Genomic DNA, 20,149 nt, shown 5'->3' with positions numbered 1-20,149 from the left:
AAATTATTAAAGAAAATTGATAAGGAAACATAAACAGCTCTCTCTCTAAATATAGATATATAAAAGGTCAGTGTCGTTCCTAAAAGGAAAAAAGTATTAAAATTAGTTCCAGTATACAGAGAAAATAAATGCCAACAAAAAGAAAAGAATCTCATGTTATATAAATAAATATGCCCTGAAATAAAAGAACACCATGTATGAATTCAAAACTTGCTAAATTTTCAGCTGGAGACATGACTCAGTGATAGAGCAAGTAGCTAGCTTGCATATAACCCTGGGTTTAAGCCCTATCATTGCAAACAACAAACAAACCAAAACAATTACTAAAAGTTTTGGGGATGTAGCTCAATGATACAACATGTATTTAACATGCACCAGGCCCTGGGTTCATACCAAGCACCAAAAGAAAAAAAAATTTTTTTCTTCTAAGTTTCAAAGAATAGAAATGAAAATGTGTTCCAAAAATAGTGCTAAATGTCTTAAATTGTTATGTGGAAACTTTAAAAATTAGTATATTGTTTTATGTGATAAAAAAATAATGTAAATACAAAACTATTAATGCACTATAACATACTACGATGCACATTATATATGATATAAATTTATTAGAGCACTACTAGCACTATATAAATTCATTTATAATTAACTGTATGCAGAGTACAGTGATTCATCTGGATGTCTTCTATCTCTGAAGTTTATATATTCAAATAGGATAAAGAGCTGAATTTTCTTCATCTTCTCCTTGGGAAAAAAGGAAATCATCTTCATTTGGGATTATTCATCTTGGATGCATTCCTACAACACACACACATGGCAAATAACTCCGCTTAGCTACTTTGTTTAAAATTTTAATATTGGGGATGCAGTGTAGCTCGGGGTACAGCACTTGTGAAAGGCCCTGAGCTAGATCACCACCACTGGAAAAGACACACACACACACACACACACACACACACACACAGCCATCCATCCTTACATTCCCAAGACAAGTCTGACTTTTTCATATACATATTTTTTTACCACTACCTTTCCCCCTCTTTCTTATACCTTCTTTGTCCAGTTTATAATCAAGATTTACTAGTGTCATAAAATACAGGTACTAATAAAATTACAGCTTGAGAAGTCTTCTCAGTCTTATATTTTCTGAAGCTGTTTATAATACAGGAATTTATCTAATGCTACAAGTGCTTGTTGCCATTTGTATAGTGTCTGTTTTGGTAGATACATTTTAAAACCAATGAAATTGATTTCATGGTTACAACTGATGCATACATTAAAACTTTAATAAAAATTCCTTCATGAGTTAATTTGCCCTTTTTTAGATAATAATTTTTTCAAATTTATTTGCATAAAGTTGTTTTAGAATTGTGGGTTTTTTCTTTTTAAATCTTTTTTTTTCTTTTCTTTTTTGGTACTGGGGATTGAAGCCAGAGGTGATTTACCACTAAGCTACATCCCCAGTCCTTTTTAAACAGTATTTTTAAACAGTATCTTGCTAAGTTGCTGAGGCTGGCCTTGAATTTGTGATCCTCCTGCTTCGGTCTCTAGAGTAGCTGAGATTAACAGGCATGTGCCATCACACTTGGCTAGAGATATTTATAAGTGGAATTATGTCCACTCAAACTTCTTGTGCATTTTTGCTTGTTCTAAGAATATCAATCATACCTCATTTGTCTTTTTAAAAGAACAATCTCCCCGTACCCAATTTTGTGAATCTCTAGATCATTAATTTCTGTTCTTTACTATTTTCATTCTCCTATTTGGAGACTTTACCCTGATGTTCTTTTAAGAAGCTGCTCTTTTTTACTTTTTAAATATTTTTTTGGTTGTCGATGGACCTTTATTTACTTACATGCAGTGCTGAGAACAAACCCAGTGCCTCACACATGCTAGGCAAGTGCTCTACCACTTAGTTACAGCTGCAGCCCCTGATGTTCTTTTTATATGGCTTTCTGACTGGATCACTGAGATCAAAAGCATCCTAATTTCTTTATTTTATTTTTTTAAGAGATAGAGAGAGAGAGAATTATTAATATTTATTTTTTTAGTTCTTGGCGGACACAAGATCTTTGTTTGTATGTGGTGCTGAGGATTGAACCCGGGCCGCATGCATGCCAGGCCAGCGCGCTACCGCTTGAGCCACATCCCCAGCTCCAATATTTTTATTTTTTATTTTTATGTGGTGCTGAGGATCGAACCCAGGGCCTTATGCATGCTATCCTAATTTCAAAGATGTTAAAAGGCGAAAAAATATGCACCTCATAATTGAGGAAAGGCAGCATTAACCTCTACTACATGAATCTATTACATTACCTAGAACATATCATTTTCCAGACACTAGCTTAGGACTCACTGTTTCAGTATGCCTGTTTCTCTTCCCACATTATTAGTGAAAAAATAAATTCACATTAAGCTATTTTCACTACCATACCTACATTTTTGCTTCAGCTCACTATAATTCTGCAGATTTAGATCCCCTTATATTTTGTCCTTTTCAACTTTACAGTCTTGCTAAGTGATCTCATATAGTGTCAATGATCTTCTGAACTCACTAATTATTTCCAGGCTTCACTCTCAAATATGAGTAACTGCCTACTGATACTATCTATCTAGATGAACCATAGGTACCTCCAAGTCAATACATCTACATATGAAATATACACTTCGCTTCAAGTAAAATAATGTGCTGCTCCTTAAAAATACCTCTACCAGGGTCAGAAAGTTGGATGTTATCACTTTTTCCTTCTTATAAGCCCAAATTCCATCACAATTCTATCACTCATGAATTTCTTCTGTTTTCTTTCTTCTTCTTCTTCTTTTTTTTTTTTTAACATTGTTGCCTTAGATTAAATTTGCAAGTTTTCCTATTTGGAATATAACATTAGCCCCTAAAAGGAAGTCTAATATACCCATTAATAAAAGTTTCATTACACTAGCAACAAGAAAAGAATATGAAGAGAGCTGGATATCTGATTATATAACTATTCACCTTCTCTTAGGGATCCTTCACTAATCATTACTACCACCCATTCTCTTTCAATGCCAAACTTGTACCTGTTTGATTGTATTATTAAGCTAGATATTCTTCCTGTGCTTCGTAAGTAACAGATAGGCTCATATCCATTATTGTTTACCTTCTATTTTAGTTTCAAGTGTTTAATGAGCAAACTATCTAAAATCAGCTTTCCAATAACTCTCTACTGCCTGACTATAAACATTTAAGTCCATAACGGACCAACCCAAACCTTTTTGCCTCATCTCCTTTTGCTTCCAAGGCACACTAAGCTACTTGTGAAACCTGAAACCTGTGTCATATTCACCTCTTATTTCTGGATTTATACATGGTATTTCCTTTGCATGGTAAGCTTCTTTCTTCTCCCTTGTTCTATTACCTGGAAAATTCACCCCATCATTAGGACTTGTTCAAATATCACTCTCTTCCAGAAATACAGTCTCCCCGAGTTTCCTGTCTTTCTCTATTTCCCAGTTCTTATAGACTTGTAATTATTGTCATATGGATGTTTCCTGCAATACTCATTCTGGAAACTGTTTGGCAGACTACAAAACTGGCTTTTGTCTTTGTCATGTCATGCAAGTATCTCTGAGATCATTAAAGAGTTCTGAATTACAAAAAAAAAAAAAAGATTTCTAAATCTAGACAGGCACAGAAGCACATTCCTTTAATCCCAGTTACTCTGGAAGCTAAGGTAGAAGGATCCCAAGTTCAAAGAGGTCACCTTGGGCAACTTGGCCAGATGCTATCTCAAAACAAACCAACAAAAACTGAGAAGTATGCCCAGTGGTATAGCACTGCCTAGCATGTGTAAGGCCCTGGATTCAACCCCTAACACCACCCATGCCACAAATCTATAATCTATTAGATAAAATAATTTTCATATTATCAAATCTTCTTTGATATTTGACAATGTAACACATTAAGTCTTAAGACAACAATATGAATTGAGACAACTCATAGCTTAAAGAACTCACAATCTGAAAAGATTGATATTTATATATTCTATTAGTTGTTTGGGTTGTTTTGGTTTTTTTGGGGGGGTGGGTGGATGCTAAGGAGTGAAGCCAGGCTCTGATGAGCTATATTCCAAGCCTATATATTCTGTTTGTAATAAAAATATTCAGTCCTAGAAAATAAGTATTAAAATTATTGAGTAATTGCTCACCATCAAGTATTTTTTATCCTCTTGGTCCTGGCACATTGAGATGGCATCCTGGGGTGGAATCATATTCCAAAGTCCATCACTCCCCAAGATGATATATCTGTGCTTCTGAGGATCAAGAGTGTGGACACTTGTGTCTGGCTCAGGTGACACCACAAACTCACCACTGAAGAAATCATAGCTCCACAAATCACCTGAGGAAAGAAAGCAGAAGAAATAAGTAGTATTATTTCAAAGCTAATGGTATCAGATCAACAGATTAAAGGAAAAAAATGTACATGTTCATGTCCATAGATACAGAAAAACATTTAATAAAATCAAAATCCACTCATAATTAAAAATTTGCCAGCAAACCAGGAATAAAAGGAAATTCCCTTAACCCGATGATGAGGTGGCACACACTATAATCACAGTGACTTAGGCAGAAGAATTAAAATTTGGAGGCCAGTGTCTGTAATCTAGTGAGACCCTGTTCCAAAATAAAAAAGAACTGGGATATAGCTCAGTTGTAGAGTATGTGTAGGTTTAATTCTCCGTAGTAAAGGAAGGAAGGAAGGGAAAGAGGGAGGAAGGAAATCTGTAGAAGGAACTGGGGATTTACCTCAGTGGTAGAAGGCTTGCCTGACATATGGTAGGCCTGGGTTCAATCCCCAGCATCTATGAATCTCTCTCTAACTAACCTCACCACACCCCTGCCCTCCACACACATACACACAAACAGAAATCTGCAGCAAATATTTTACTTTTTTTTTTTTGGGGGGGGGGGTCTGGGTATTAAGCCCAGCACACTTTACCATTCAGCCACAGTCACAGTCTTTTCTATTTTCTATTTTTAGACTGGGTCCCATGCTGGCCTGAAAATTGTGGACCTCCTGCTTCAGCCTCCTTAGCTGCTGGAATTACATGCCCACACCGATGTTCTTAGCTCATCTTACTTAAAGGTAGGCTATTGAAAGTATTCCTTTCAAAATGAATAAAAAAGAAAACTATGCCTAGTATTATCATTTCTCTTCCAATATTATACTGGAGTTCCTTCTGAGCATAGTAATATGATAAAAATAAGTAAGTAAATTGAAAAAGTAATGAGCCATCATTATTTATAGATAATTTCAATTCTAAATGGACCACCAAAAAGAAATTAACTATTATAGTTAACAGGAAAATGTAGAAAGGTTGTTAAATATGAGCCTATATATAGAAATCAACTGTATATACAATGACAATGTAAATTTAAAACAATTCCATTTAAAACATGAACCAAATGTACACACCTAGGAATAAACTTAACAAAAGTTTCAAAAGCAAATAGGTACCAGTAAGAGGTATTTAAGATGAGAGAGCTCTCTGAACAAATTTTTTAAAACCTCACCATGCTTGGTGGTGTACACCTGTAATTCCAGCAGTTGGAGAGACTAAAGCAGGAAGATCACAAGTTCTAGACCAGCCTCAGCAACTTAGCAACAATCTGTCTCAAAATTTAAAAATGAAAAAGACTGCGGATATAGCTCAGTGGCAGAATGCCCCTGGGTTCAAGCCCTAGTACCCTGCCCCCAAAAGAAAATTATAGAGGTGTTTTTTTGTTTGTTTGTTTGGTTTTCTTTTGGTGATATTAGGAATTGAACCAGACCTTTGCACATGCTAGGCAAACATCCTACCACTGAGCTACATCTTCAATCTTTTAAATTTTGTTTTTATTAAGAGACAGAGTGTTACTAAATTGCCCAAGCTGGGCTAGAATTTGGGATTTTCCTTACTCAGCCTCCAAAGTAGGTAGGGAGTATAAGCATGCACCACCAGGCCCAACTTCTGATTCATTCAAATGACAGACTGCATATATTGCATTTGGATTATGTGAACTTAAGTGGACTCATTTATTCTAGTAGTTTCCTAGCAAATTCTTTAGGATTTCTTAATGCAACCTTGTCTTTTCTGGATAAAGATGGTTTTAATTTTATGCTGAATCATGAGATTAGATTTCATATTTTACCACTAAATACTAATATTTCAGCATGTATCTCCTAAACATGTGAATGTTTTCCTACATAACCATACTCCAGAATTTAATACTGACACCATATTATATAAGGTAAAGTCCATGTTTAAATTTCCCAGTTGTTCCAATAATGCAATTTTAATATCCAAGATTTACTGAAGAATCATTCATTACATTTAATTGTCAAATTTTTTGCTGTTTTTAACCCAGAAAAGTTCCCTATTTTTGTTTGGTTTTGTCCTTCATGGAATTGACAGATGTAAAGAGTTCAAGTCGTATTAAAGAATGACCCTTTAATTAGACAACTCCTGTTCTAAGGCTGGGGATGTAGCTCAGTGGTAAGAGTACTTGCCTAGGAAGCAAGGCTAAATTTGATACCCGGCACCATGAGCACACACAAAAACAATTTATTCCTCAACAAAACATGCCATATTTTAGGGATGATTCTTGAATCCCCACTTGTTTTTTGTTTTTGTTTTTTTCCCCTTTTCTTTGCAGTACTGGGGATTGAACTCGGGGATACTCCACCACTGAGTTACTCTACCCAGTCTTTTTAAAATTTTTTATTTTGAGACAGGGTTTCACTAAGTTGCTGAGACTGGCCTCAAGCTTACAATCCTTCTGCCTTAACCTCCCAAACTGTTGGGATTGCAAGCATGCACCACTACACCCAACTTACATGGCTTTATCTAAGATCAAATAAGTAGTAGGGGTCAGAAATGGGCCTTTAAATAAAAGTTTTGGTGAAGGTTTGCTCACCAAAACAAAATCACAGAATGTCATTTCCTTAGGTCCTAAAGGAAGGAAACTTAGACATTGGCAGACATGGTTGTTGACTGCTAGCTGGTCATTTCCCCTTTTTACTCCATAGAGGGCGCTGAAGAGACACCAGAAGAGAGGAGGCCCTGTCCTGATTCTAAGGAACCCTCATTTGCTTGTTCCTGTGGCACCTGTCCTGTCCACAGGATAACCAGAAAATTTCTATACCCCCTCATCTATAGGTGATTTCCATGGAATTTCCCAACAACTTTTGCCTCCTCTAATCCATACTCAAACTACAACCAAATCATCTCTTTAAAACACAAATCTAGCCAGGTGTGGTACTGTATGCCTATAATTCCCGTAACCTAGGAGGATAAGGCAGCAGGATCACAAGTTCAAGCTAGTCTCAGCAATTTAGCAAGGACCTAAGCAACTTATGTCTCAAAACATAAAAAGGACTAGGGATGTAGTGCCATGGTAGAATGCCCCTGGGTTCAATTCTCAGTACCAAAAAAAAAAAAAAAAAAACGTTAAACATAAGACAGTTTGCTGTGTTAACCATGCAGCAGCTTCATATACCTTGTTTATTGCATCTCAATTCCATCAAGAGGCTGCATCGTGTGACTGACCTATACCATCTAAGTTTATGTAAGTACACTCTAACACTTGTACAACAATGAAATAACCTAAGGACACTTTGTGTGTGTGTGTGTGTGTGTGTGTGTGTGTAGTCTAAGGATTGAACCGAGGGGCACTTAACCACTGAGCCACATCCTCAGCTCTTCTCATTTTTTATTTTGAGATAGGGCCTCACTAAGGTGTTTAGGGCCTTGACTAGTTGCTGAGGCTGGCTTTGCACTTGTAATACTCCTGCTTCAGCCTCCCAAGACACTGGGATTATAGGTGTGCGCCACCATGCACGGCCTACATTTTGCAGAACATATCTCCAACTTTTAGCAGCACATGACTGTATAATAAAGGACCTTAAATTAGCACTTTCACCTAGAAGACCAGAGAAACATGTTAACCGATTTTGAATATGTAAATGACTATCATGCAACAGATAAAGTACACTGCTCTGTTTTTGTTTTAGCATACAAAACTAGGGCTGATATCTGAAAGAATCATGGAGGCAAATTTTTAACTCACAATAAAATAACAATTAGATCAGTTGGATAATGTAAATCTGTGCTTTGTAAGTAAAGATTACTGGGGCTGGAGAAGAGTATCACTGGACTGAGCAGGAACTATCTGAACCAGAAAAACCAGCTGATTTTTCTGCTACCTCTCTATCAGTCCCTCTTATTTTTCTTCTACATAATCACTCACGGGTTTCAAAACTTGCTTAAAATGCTTGGCACACTCACACACATAGACAAAATAACTTGACATCTACTTTGGTTCACCTTACCTAGAGTAAGATCCTGCCCTCAGTTCAATGAGTTCCCTGTTTAAAAACAAACAAACAAAAAACCCTCAGCCGCACGTGATGGCACATGGCTGTAATACCAGATACTGGGAGATTGATGCAGGAGGATCTCAAATTTGAGACCAGCTCAGTAACTTAGTGAGGCCCTATCTCAAAATAGAATTAAAAGGGTTGGGGATATGGCTTAGTGGTAAAGCACCTTCCATACAAGGCACTAGGTTCAATCCCCACAAACCACAAAATGGAAACAAAACCTTCCACTATCTATTTATTTATTTGGTACTGGGGATTGAACCCAGCAACACTTTACCACTGAGTTTTATCCCCAGTCCTTTGATTTTTATTTTTTGAGATCAAGTCTCGCTAAGTTGCTTAAGGCCTTGCTAAATTGCTGAGGCTGGCCTTGAACTTGAGATTCTCCTGCCTCAACCTCATACATCGCTGGGATTACAAGAATGTGCTATGCACTAGCCCCTCTGGTCAATTCTTTGCCTCTCATGCCCTGTTTTTTGTTGTTGTTTTGTTTGTTTGTTTCTAGTATTGAACCCAGGGATGCTTTACCACTGAGCTACATCCCAATCCTTTTCTTTTATTTTTTATTTTGATACAGCATCTCACTAAATTCCAAGACTGGCCTCAGACTCCTGAGTTTCTGGGATTACAGGCATGTGCCACCATGCCCAGTCATGCCCCCATTTTCAATGCTCACTAATGATACAAATGATGGTAATCAACCAAACTTACCTTCTAACCTGAAATGTAAGCAGCAGCTAATTATCATCTTCTCCCCTTCTTTTTCCTTGCTAACACTGGAAGATTAATAGTATTACATGCTTATACTATGAATGACCTCAATAACTTATTCTTCTAGTTCTGAAAAAAAATCTATAAAATATATAAAGTACCTAGAGTATTACAATAGGCTTCTGAATGATATATCTTTGCCTCCACTTTGATCTCCCTAAAATAGCTAAAATGATTGTCAAAAACAAACTGAATCATGTCACTGACCCAATTCAATAAATAACAATAAAAACAACTAACATTTATAGAGTACTATGTGCCAATCTTAAAACACTTCACATTACTTCACCCAATAATCACAACAGTATGAGACAAATACTTGTTATAGTTTGAATGTGCCCCCTCCAGAACTAATTTGAACTATAATTGCCCTTATCACTATATGAAGAGGTGGGATCTTTAAGAGGAGACTAGGATATGGAGTTCCATCCCTTACTTGGTGCCTTTAGAAAGGTGAGCTTAGCCTTCTCTTGCTCGCTCATCTTTTTGCTTCCTCCATGTGATGAGGCATTAAGGACCTCACCAGATACCAGCATCTTGATATTGAACTTCCTAAACTCCAAAATGTGAGCCATAAACTTCTATTTATTATAAAGTACCCAGTCTTCTGTCACAGCAATGCAAAACAGATGGAGACAATACCATTTATTAGGCCCCCCAAAAAAGATATGTCACAAAATGTAAGTAATTTGGGGCTGGGGTTGTGGCTCAGTGGTAGAGCACTTGCCTGGCATATGTGAGGCACTGGGTTCGATTCTCAGCACTACATATAAATAAATGAATAAAATAAAGGTCCATCAACAACTAGAAAATACATATTTAAAAAATTGTAAGTAATTTGCCCAAGTTTGCACAATAAATAACAATATTGAGATGGAAAACTAGGCATTTTGGCTTTAAAGTCCATCTTTTTCCCACTACGGTATACTTCCTCTCCTATTTTTGTCTCGTCTCTGTGTGTGTGATGCGTGGGATCAAACAACGGCTTCATGTATGCTAAGAAAATTGCTGAGCTACACACAAAAGCATTTCTTTCTTTCTTTTTTTTTTTTTTTTCTCCCCTTTCTCCTGTCTCCAACTCCCCACTTCCTCCTCCCTCTATTTCTTCAATGGAAGACCCACTATGTTGCCAAGGCTGGTCTTAAGCTTGCGGGCTCAAGCAATCTTCTGCCTCAGCCTCCCAAGTAGCTAGAATTACAGGCATGCACCACCACATCCAATTTTTTAAACTTTTATTTTTATTTTTTGCAGTATTGGAGGTTGAACCCACGGTGCTCTAACACTGAGCTATATTCTTAGCCCTTTTTAAATTTTTTTAATTTTGAGACAGGTTCTTGCTAAGGCTGGCCTCAAACTTGAGATCCTCATGCTTCAGCCTCCTGAGTCACTGAGATTATAGACATGTGCCACACTACACTTGGCCTATTTCTTTAAAATATTTTGTTCTTACTATATTTGATAGTCTAGAATAGAGAATCTGATTGGTCTACATGGAATCATATGCTCCTCTTATATATTTTATTAAAAGACCTTGAAAATGAATATTTAAGACTTCACATAGCACAATAGATATGATTTCCCAAAAGGAAATTATTTAAAATGAAGCAAGAATATATACTGGGTACCCCCCGCCTTTGCAAATCAAATGTCCACTAGCCATCTATGTGCCCTGGCAAAGCTTTGGCTCTGTTTGCTATTTTCCTTTGCCCCTTTCCCTCCTTGAGATCCTACTTAAATATCACCTCCTTAACGAAGTTTCCTTAATTAGTCCTTCCTAAGGTAGATCTCTCCTAATACCCAATATCCCTCCCATCAACTACTGGCACACCACTTGTTTAATTCCTTTAAAGATGACATCTTTTAGAATGATTTTCTCATTTGTTTATTATCTATTCCCCCAACTAGGATATAGACTCCGTTAAGAACAGGACTATATGCCTTTAATCATCAAAGATCAATAAGAGATTGTATATGGTAGGTATGATGCTCATTTTAAAAGGCAGATCAGGTATTCTTATTCCTTAACTTACATCCTACAATGCTTCCCACTGCAATGAAACCAGAATGTAAGTTTCTACTATGATATGGCCCATGTTCACGTCACCATCTTCAGTCTTCTGACATTCCTAGTACATGTTGAGTCATTTTGCATTTCAGGATCCTTGCCTAGAATATTCTTCCACAGGTTCTTCACAAGACTAGCTCCTTCTTCGTCCTTCAAATCTCAATTTAAAAAGTAGCATCTCCACCACAACACTATCTAAAACAGTTTTCCCTTCTAAATTATTTATTTATTTATTTATTTATTTATTTATTTTGAGAGAGAGAGAGAGAATTTTTAATATTTATTTTTTTAGTTTTCGGCGGACACAACATCTTTGTTTGTATATGGTGCTGAGGATCGAACAAGGGCCGCACGCATGCCAAGCGAGCGCGCTACCACTTGAGCCACATCCCCAGCCCTAAATTATTATTTATCACAGCACACTGTTTACTTCTTTCATGATATTTCCTAAACTGTAATTACTTCACTTATAAACTTACTTCCTTATTGCCTATCTCCTCAATTACATGGCTTTACTCCATGAGGACAGAAAGTACATCTGCATTATACCTTCTAAGCCCAACATAATGCCTAGCACCAAGTTGGTATTCAAATATCTATTAGAAGGAAAAAGAAGAGAAGGAACAATTTGGTGTTTTCTTAGAGATATTAAAACTACCCCCATCTAGCAGAGTCAATGCAAGATATTAAAATAGCTATGGTGCTCTAGCCTGCCTTCCAAAGCCACGTAGACTAGACAAGAACCATTTTATTTTGTCATGGACAATTTATTTTGCTAGCCAAAGAAAAAAACAGCCTTGAAGATTCTTAGGAATATTAAGGGCTGAAGTAGGAAAGGACATTTAAAAATAGTTTTAAGGGTAACATTAAGCCTAGGCATAATATATGTCCCTAAGTATAGATGGAAGTAGCAAAACACTGATTATGACTCATGACTAAAGAACAACTAGCATTAAAATATATACCTTCACTTTTTCTTCAATCAGGTTTTAAATCATTAACATCATCATATCTCTATCCTCATAATGTGCCAACTAAGAGATTAGATTAGCTCTGTGTCCCCTTCTATTTTATCATCATATATTGTAAAAATCTAACATGATTTTACCAAAAGTAAGTCCTACTTACCAAGTGCTCTTGCTACTGCCAGAAAGGGAATCTGGTCAATAACTGTGCTCCTTCTAACAGGTCCATTGTGAGTGAGCCGAGGTCTTTTCCAAACTACACGGTTCACCCCAGACTTGTTCATGACACTAAAAAACAAAGTTCACATGAATTCTCTAAATGATTAAAAGATAACACCTAAGATAGCTCAACATGTCATATAACTAATGAAAGTAAGATTATATTATCATAAAATAATGATTTATCTGTTTCAGATACAAAGACACATAAGCCAAAGCTGCTCTTCAATGATGAAAGACAAAATAGGATAAGATTACATGAGGAAAATTTGGAACTGATTGAAATAGACCAGAAAAAAAAAAACAAATAAAATAATGTGGAGCAAAAGTGAAAATATATAGTAAGAGTCAAAAAAGAAAAATGAGATAAAGAAAAAAGGAAAATAATGAAAAAGTAAACAAGATCAACTAAAAAAATAACAAAAAAAAGAAAGAATGTGAAGAAAAATTGATAACTATCACATCCCAGAAAAATGCAAGATTCAAATAATTGGGGAGATAGGAGTTTCTAGCCAGGCATGGTGGTAAACACCTGTGATCCAGCAACTTGAGAAGACAAGAAGAACACAAGATCCACACCTCAGCAACTTAGCAGGACCCTAGGCAACTTAGCAAGAGCCTGTTTCAAAATAAAAAATAAATATGGCTGCAGGGGCTGGGATTGTGGTTCAGTGGTAGAGCACTTGCCTAGCACATGTGAGGCACTGGGTTTGATCCTCAGCACCACATGAAAATAAAAATAAAAATAAAAGAATTATGTTAACATAGAACAGAAATTCCAAAAAAGTCACTCATTTACCATCCTTTTTGAGAACTCTCAGTTCTGAAAGCAACATCTAACATCATAACAAGAGATAGACTATCAAGGAAAATTGTTTTGTTATTATGCTTTCTTCAGTGCTGATCCTCAGAAAGGAAACAGAGAGTTAAGTGAACTGGCCATTCACAAGACTCTATGAAACATGAGTTAAGACTCTACCAAAGAAAAATTACACTGAGAAGGGATGTCGATATTCTGCCTGCATATCATCATAAAGCCCTATAGTTCCTTCCTAAATCTGTTCTCTAAAAGGTAAAGCTTAATACTTAAGTCATTTCAATATAGCTATTTACAAGAGTTCTTTTGATACTTAATAGTCAAAGATATTATGGTCTCTATGTTTCTGAGGAGCAAAAAGAATCTATAATGGTACTGATTAAACATAAAAATTTTAAATTCATTATCAACAAAACAAAGCAATGTTAGAAAAGATGCTACTTTTATTACACTCCCTGCTGTTGTCCTGTATGATTAAAAGGCACATAAAAAGGAACAGCCTGACATGCAGAGAGCTGACTGAGCAGTAACAGAAGGCAGAAAAACAGAGTACTGGCCAATTGGCTAGGTTGGGATAGAGGGAAGTAAGGAAATAACTTATCATAAAATGGCTCAATTTTTGCAGAAAGACACCTGCTCACAAAGAGCATCTCTCCAACAGTCCAGATGGTATTTTAGTGATAAAGCAAAAAATAAAAACTTTTAAAAAATGTAATTAAAATAAAAGAAAATATAACATTAAAAACTCGAGTTAAAAAGTAAAAGAATTAATAGCTAAAAATGTTTTTTTCAAAAGATTAAGAAGGATCAGGCCTAAATATTGCAGAACCCAAATATTTCAGGAAATCTATTTATAAATGCAAAGCCCACTTCTCATAACTACCAGTAAAGGTCTCAAGATATTAGACTGATCTTCACACTCATAGGATTAAATAAACTAGAGCCAAAAAATTGGTGTATTTACATTGCAGGATAAAGTACGCCTGCATGGCAGCTTCAAGGATACTATCTTTAGAAACGACCCTTAAAGGACATCATAGATGAGACCATCTCCTACTTGAGCTTTATTTACCTCAATTACAAGCATTTCTTATTTAAAAAAATATATATATCCAGAAGCCATTTTCTAATTCCCCAAATGACAGTGCAGTTGTAAGGAAACAAGGCCACATGGTCTAGTTTAGACTAATTCCTTTAGCACATAAAATTTATACTAACAATGGCCCATGATTATACTTGACCAATATCATTCCTCAGTATTTTCCCTTTCCTAGAGACAGGGTCTCACTGAATTGCTTAGGGCCTTGCTAAGTTGCTGAGGCTGACTTTGGACTTGTGATCCTCCTGCCTCAGCTTCCCAAGCTGCGGAGATTATAGCTCCACTATGCTAGACAAGTCAAACTCCATACTTTTAAGGAACTCCAGGTCTGTGCTTAGAAAGAAATTTAGCCAGGCAGCACACACCTGTAATCCCAACAGCAAAGGAAGCTGAGGCAGGAGGATTTCAAATTTAAGGCCAGACTCAGCAACTAAGAAAGGCCATAAGCACTTAGTGAAATCCTGTCTCGAAACTCAAAAAATGGGGGCTGGGATGTGGCTCAAGCAGCAGCGCGCTCGCCTGGCATGCACGGGGCGCTGGGTTTGATCCTCAGCACCACATAAAAATAAAATAAAGATGTGTCCACTGAAAACTAAAAAATAAATATTAAAAAATTTCTCTTTCTCTCTCTCTCTCTTTAAAAAAAAAAAAATGGTTGGGGCCATAGCTCAGTAGTCAAGAACTCCTGGATTCAATCCCTCATAACAAAAAAAAAAAAAGAGAGAGAAAGCGAGCGAGAGAAAGTTATGGTCTATTCAATGTGTTCTCTACCCATATGCAGTTCCATTAAAGGGTTATTCTAGGCCAAGCACACACAGCACATGCCTGTAATCCCAGCAACTTGGAAAGCTGAAGCAGGAGGATCACAAGTTTGAGGCCAGCACGGTCAACTTAGCAAGACCTTGTCTCAAAATAAAATTTTAAAAAGGAGACAGGTGAAGGTATCCATACCTGTAATACCAACTGCTGAAGAGGCCAGGGATATAGTTCAGCGGTAAAGCACCCTGGATTCTATACCCAGAAACAAAAGGAAAAGTGCACACCAACCTTGATAATAAATGTTTTAATCTGTTCTTGTGTCTACCAAATAGTAAACAAAGTGTCTAACATAAAAAAGATCTCCCAGCTGGGAATGGTGATGCATACTTACAATCCCAGCAGCTCAAGAAGCTGAGGCAGGAGGATCACAAGTTCAAGACCACCCTCAGCAATTTAGTGAGATCCTATCTCCAAAATAAAAAATAAAAAGAACTAGAGATGTGGCTCAGGGGTTGAGTACCCCTGGGTTCGATTCCTTGGTACGAACAAACAACAACAACAAAAGCATCAAACAAACAAATGGAAGGGAGTTCAGAAGAGGAAAGGTATGGGAGAGGGAAGATGGGAGGGAAAGGGGAAAATACTGGAGAATGATATTGGTCAAATTATATTTTGATATTGTACACATATGGATATGTAACAAATCTCACTATTATGTACAAATATAATGCACCAATTAAAAATTGGAAAGAAAAAAAAAACTACCACTTCTAAGTTTGGGGATAATGTCAAAGAATACATAGAGAAGTTATTAAAAGACTCCTTCCCTTTCAAGCTATATCTATGTAAAACCAGATTCACTTCAGGTATTGCAAACAAAATAACATATCATAACAGACTGAATACAGAAGATAAGAGACTCTTGGGCTAGGGTTGTAGCTCAGGGGTAGAGAGTTTGCCTGCCACATGCAAGGCCCTGGGTTCCATCCTTACTGCCATATAAAACCAAATTAATAAAATAAAGGTATTGTGTCCAACTACAACTAAAAAATTAAAAGAAATATCCCAGGAACATCACCAAAAGAAAATTTGGAAACAATGTTTAAAACTCACATCACATCACATGTAATATATTAATTGTTCTTCTTTGTCCAGATTCTGAGGGTCATGCTGATCAGCATTTAAGTGAAAGATTTTCAATAAATCCTTGCATGTATTATTACTTACAGTACACTGAAATATTTCCCTTTTGGAGCCACTATTTCAAATAAAAAAGTCAATTCAAAATAATAGATAGCTGGGCATGGTGGAGCTATAATCCCCGCAGCTAGGGAGGCTGAGGCAGGAGGATCACAAGTCCAAAGTCAGCCTCAGCAACTTAGCAAGGCCCTAAGCAATTCAGTGAGACCCTGTCTCTAAATAAAATACAAAAAGAGCTGAGGATGTGATTCAATGGTTGAGTTCAATCCCTGATACCAAAACAAACAAACAATTAACAAAACAAAAAAAGATAAATGAGTTCACATGGAATTTTTGCATTAGGCAATCTAAAAAATAACCTAAAATTCTAAGGAACTGATTTAATTAAAAGGGAGAAACAGATAAACAAAACCAAGAGAAAATAGACAAAACAGCAGAATAATTACCTGCCACCAAGTCCTTCAATTCGTTCTCTTTCCTTGGGAAGTTCTGGCTTATGATCCTGTGTCACCTCCACAGCTCTGATAAAATCATCCTTCGGGTCATCTTGAATTCCAAGGACCACCCCAGAATCACCCACGTGAGCTACATACATCTTCATGCCCCGTATGATGACCACACTGGCAGTTGTCCCAGATGTGCTAGGAAGACCTGTCATAGTCTTCGGCCATTCTGCTGTAATAAGAAAAAAAAATTAATTATTTTTCCAGGTATAAACATGAATACATTGTCAGAATACAAATAGCAACATACCATGAATTAGCATGTTAACATTGGAATTAGCATAGGAAAAAATGTAAGAAAATTATTTTGAAAGCTACTCAAGGATTTATATTTATTATCAATTAATTTATTTATTAATTGATACACTGATAAAAATTTATAAACAATGTAACTAAAATAAAACAATCAAATCAATCCTAGAAGAAATACATTAGAGGATAGACTATTTCTATTTAATTTTTAATCCTAACTACATTTAGAGAAAAGAATATATTGTTTTGTTTTTTGTAGTATTAGAGACTAACCCAGGGCTTTGTACATGCTAGGCAAGTGCTTTACCACTAAGCTAAACCCCAGCTCTGTTAACAGTTTTGATACCATCAAGCCAGCCACTTTGCATCTGTTTATTAATCTTGAAAGGTCCCCACTAAGCTACACCCCACTCACAGAAGGGAACTACATGGAGTATATGAAATAGTGACATTCTCAATTGCTCGGGGAAACCAAACTTATACCATCTGACATTCTCAACTCTGAAATATTCTCTAATACTAAATGACAACTTGTAGTTCATGATGGCAGACTGAGTCTAAACACATGATCTCCACACCAGAATCCTACTAAGGGCAGACTGTAAGAAAAAAATCCATAGTCATAAAACATAGGGAAAGATCATAAGCAAATACAAGTGATAACAAATACAAACTTATCTTATGCTAAGTGATAAATCAGAATGCAATCTTGTAATCAAATATAAGCAAGAAAAGCCAGTAAACAAGGAAACAAAATTTTTTTCCCCTGTCAATGAGTCCCAGTAAAGTTTTTAAAAGGCTGAGAATAAGAATGGGTAATAAGGGGCTGGGGATGTGGCTCAAGTGGTAGCGCGCTCGCCTGGCATGCGTGCAGCCCGGGTTCAATCCTCAGCACCACATACAAAGATGTGTCCGCCGAAAACTAACTAACTAAATAAATAAATATTAAAAAATTCTCTCTCGCTTTTTCTCTCACTCTCTCTTTAAAAAAAAAAAAAAAGAAGAATGGGTAATAAGGAGGTTGGTGGATTAATACTGTAACTGCAGGAGCTAGATCAGTACCAAAACTTTCTGCAAAGCAAAATAAAACATTTTAGTCCCTGAAGTGCCATTAACTGTAACTTCTATCTATCTTTTCTTTCTTTTTTTTTTTTTTAAATAATATCTCTCTTTTAAGAAAAGTGGTAGGGCTGGGGATGTGGCTCAAGCGGTAGCGCGCTCGCCTGGCATGCGTGCGGCCCGGGTTCGATCCTCAGCACCACATACAAACAGAGATGTTGTGTCCGCCGAGAACTAAAACAAATAAATAAACAAATAAATATTTAAAAAAAAAAAAGAAAAGTGGTAAATCTCTTAGTCTAACAGGTTCTCAAAAAGAACTAGAAGAAGAGAAAGGGCCTTAAAAAAAAAATTGGGCAGAATACACAGACAACTTTCATAGTCACTAAGAAGATTCTTCTAATCATACAACTAATTTACTTTTCTCTCTCCCTCTGGTGGTACTAGGGATTGAAACCAGGACCTATGCATACTAGGCAAATACTCTACCATTGAGCTACACCCCTAGCCATTTTTATTTTATTTTATTTTGAGACAAAGCTTACTAAATTGCCCATTCTAATCTCAAACTTGAAATCTCCCAGTCTCCTAAGTAGCTGGGATTACAGATATACACCACCATATCTGACTTCATTTTTTCCCCTCCCCAATGTTATATACTCTGAAAATAAACCTTCTGAACCACAAAGCAACTGCATCTCTTCATTCCATCCCCAGACTGAAATTACCCTACAAAATGCCCTGTCACTCACAGAAGGGAACTATGTGGAGTATATGAAATAGAGACATTCTCAATTGCTCAGGGAAACCAGAACAGCTAATATTCAACAAGCTAAAAATTCATTTATATATATATACACACGTCATTTTATCTCTGAGTATATTTGGTGCACACCTGTAACCCCAGTGACATGGGAGGCTAAAGCAGAGAGATTGTAATTTCAAGGCCAGCCTTAGCAACTTATTGAAGCCCTGTCTCAAAATAAAAAGAGATGGGGATATGGCTCAGTAGTATAGTGCCACTGGGTTCAATCCCTGATACCAAAGAAAAAGGAAAACTGTCTGCAGATGGCATGATCTTATATATAGAAACTCTAAAGACTCCACAAAAAGACCTTACACATTCTATAAAATTGCAGGATACAAAATCAACATATAAAAATAGTTGCATTTCTAGGACTGGGTGTAGAGAGAGATCAGTGGTATAGCACTTGCCTAGCACACTGGAGGAGCTGGGTTACATCCCCAGCAATACACACAAAAAAATATTAAATTAATGAAACAAACTGAAGATTCAAATAAATGGAAAGATAACTCCATGTTCAAGAATTGCAAGAGCATTAGTACCCAAAGTGTTCTACAGATTCAATGCAATACCTATCAAAATTCCACTAGCATTTTCCATAAAAATAGAAAAAAAAAATCTTAAAATTCATATGGAACCATAAAAGACCCTAAATAGCCAACAATCTTAAGAATGAATAAAACTAGGGGCATCCCACTTCCAAATTTGAACTATATTACAGTATTAGTAATCAAAATCATATGGTACTGGGGGCTGGGGATGTGGCTCAAGCAGTAGCGCGCTCACCTAGCATGTGTGCGGCCCAGGTTAGATCCTCAGCACCACATACAAAACAAATGTTGTGTCCGCCGAAAAACTAAAAAATTTATATTAAAATTCTCTCTCTCTCTCTCTCTCTCTTAAAAAAAAAAAATCATATGGTACTGGTTTAAACCAATGGAGAACAGAAAGTCCAGACATAAACATGCATATACTGTCAACTAATCTTTGACAAGAATTCCAAAAGAGGAAAGGATAGTCTCTTTAATAAACAGCATTTGAAAAACTTAATATCCACATGTAAAATAATGAAATTGTCTTACATAATACACAAAAACTAACTGAAAATGTATTATAAAATCAAATGGTAAGACATGAAACTCCTACAAGAAAGCAGGGATAAAAGTTCCTTGACACTGATATTGGCAATGACTTTATTTTTAGCCATCATATCAAAAGTAAAAAAAAAAAAAAAAAAAAA

At 36.3% G+C, this 20,149-nt stretch overlaps 1 protein-coding gene across 1 annotated transcript in view; it reads right to left on the bottom strand.

Annotated features, from left to right (window-relative positions):
- Positions 1–20,149, bottom strand: part of Ppm1d (protein phosphatase, Mg2+/Mn2+ dependent 1D) — a 44,355-nt gene that overhangs the window by 8,549 nt on the left and 15,657 nt on the right. The window contains 3 exon segments of the mRNA XM_015495371.2: positions 4,182–4,372; positions 12,360–12,484; positions 16,737–16,965. Of these exon segments, the coding sequence (XP_015350857.1) occupies positions 4,182–4,372; positions 12,360–12,484; positions 16,737–16,965 (545 nt within the window).

This window comes from Marmota marmota, unplaced genomic scaffold (genome assembly GCF_001458135.2).
Source record: "Marmota marmota marmota unplaced genomic scaffold, marMar, whole genome shotgun sequence".
Lineage (NCBI taxonomy): Eukaryota > Metazoa > Chordata > Mammalia > Rodentia > Sciuridae > Marmota > Marmota marmota.
This window is presented reverse-complemented; position numbering and strand designations above follow the sequence as displayed.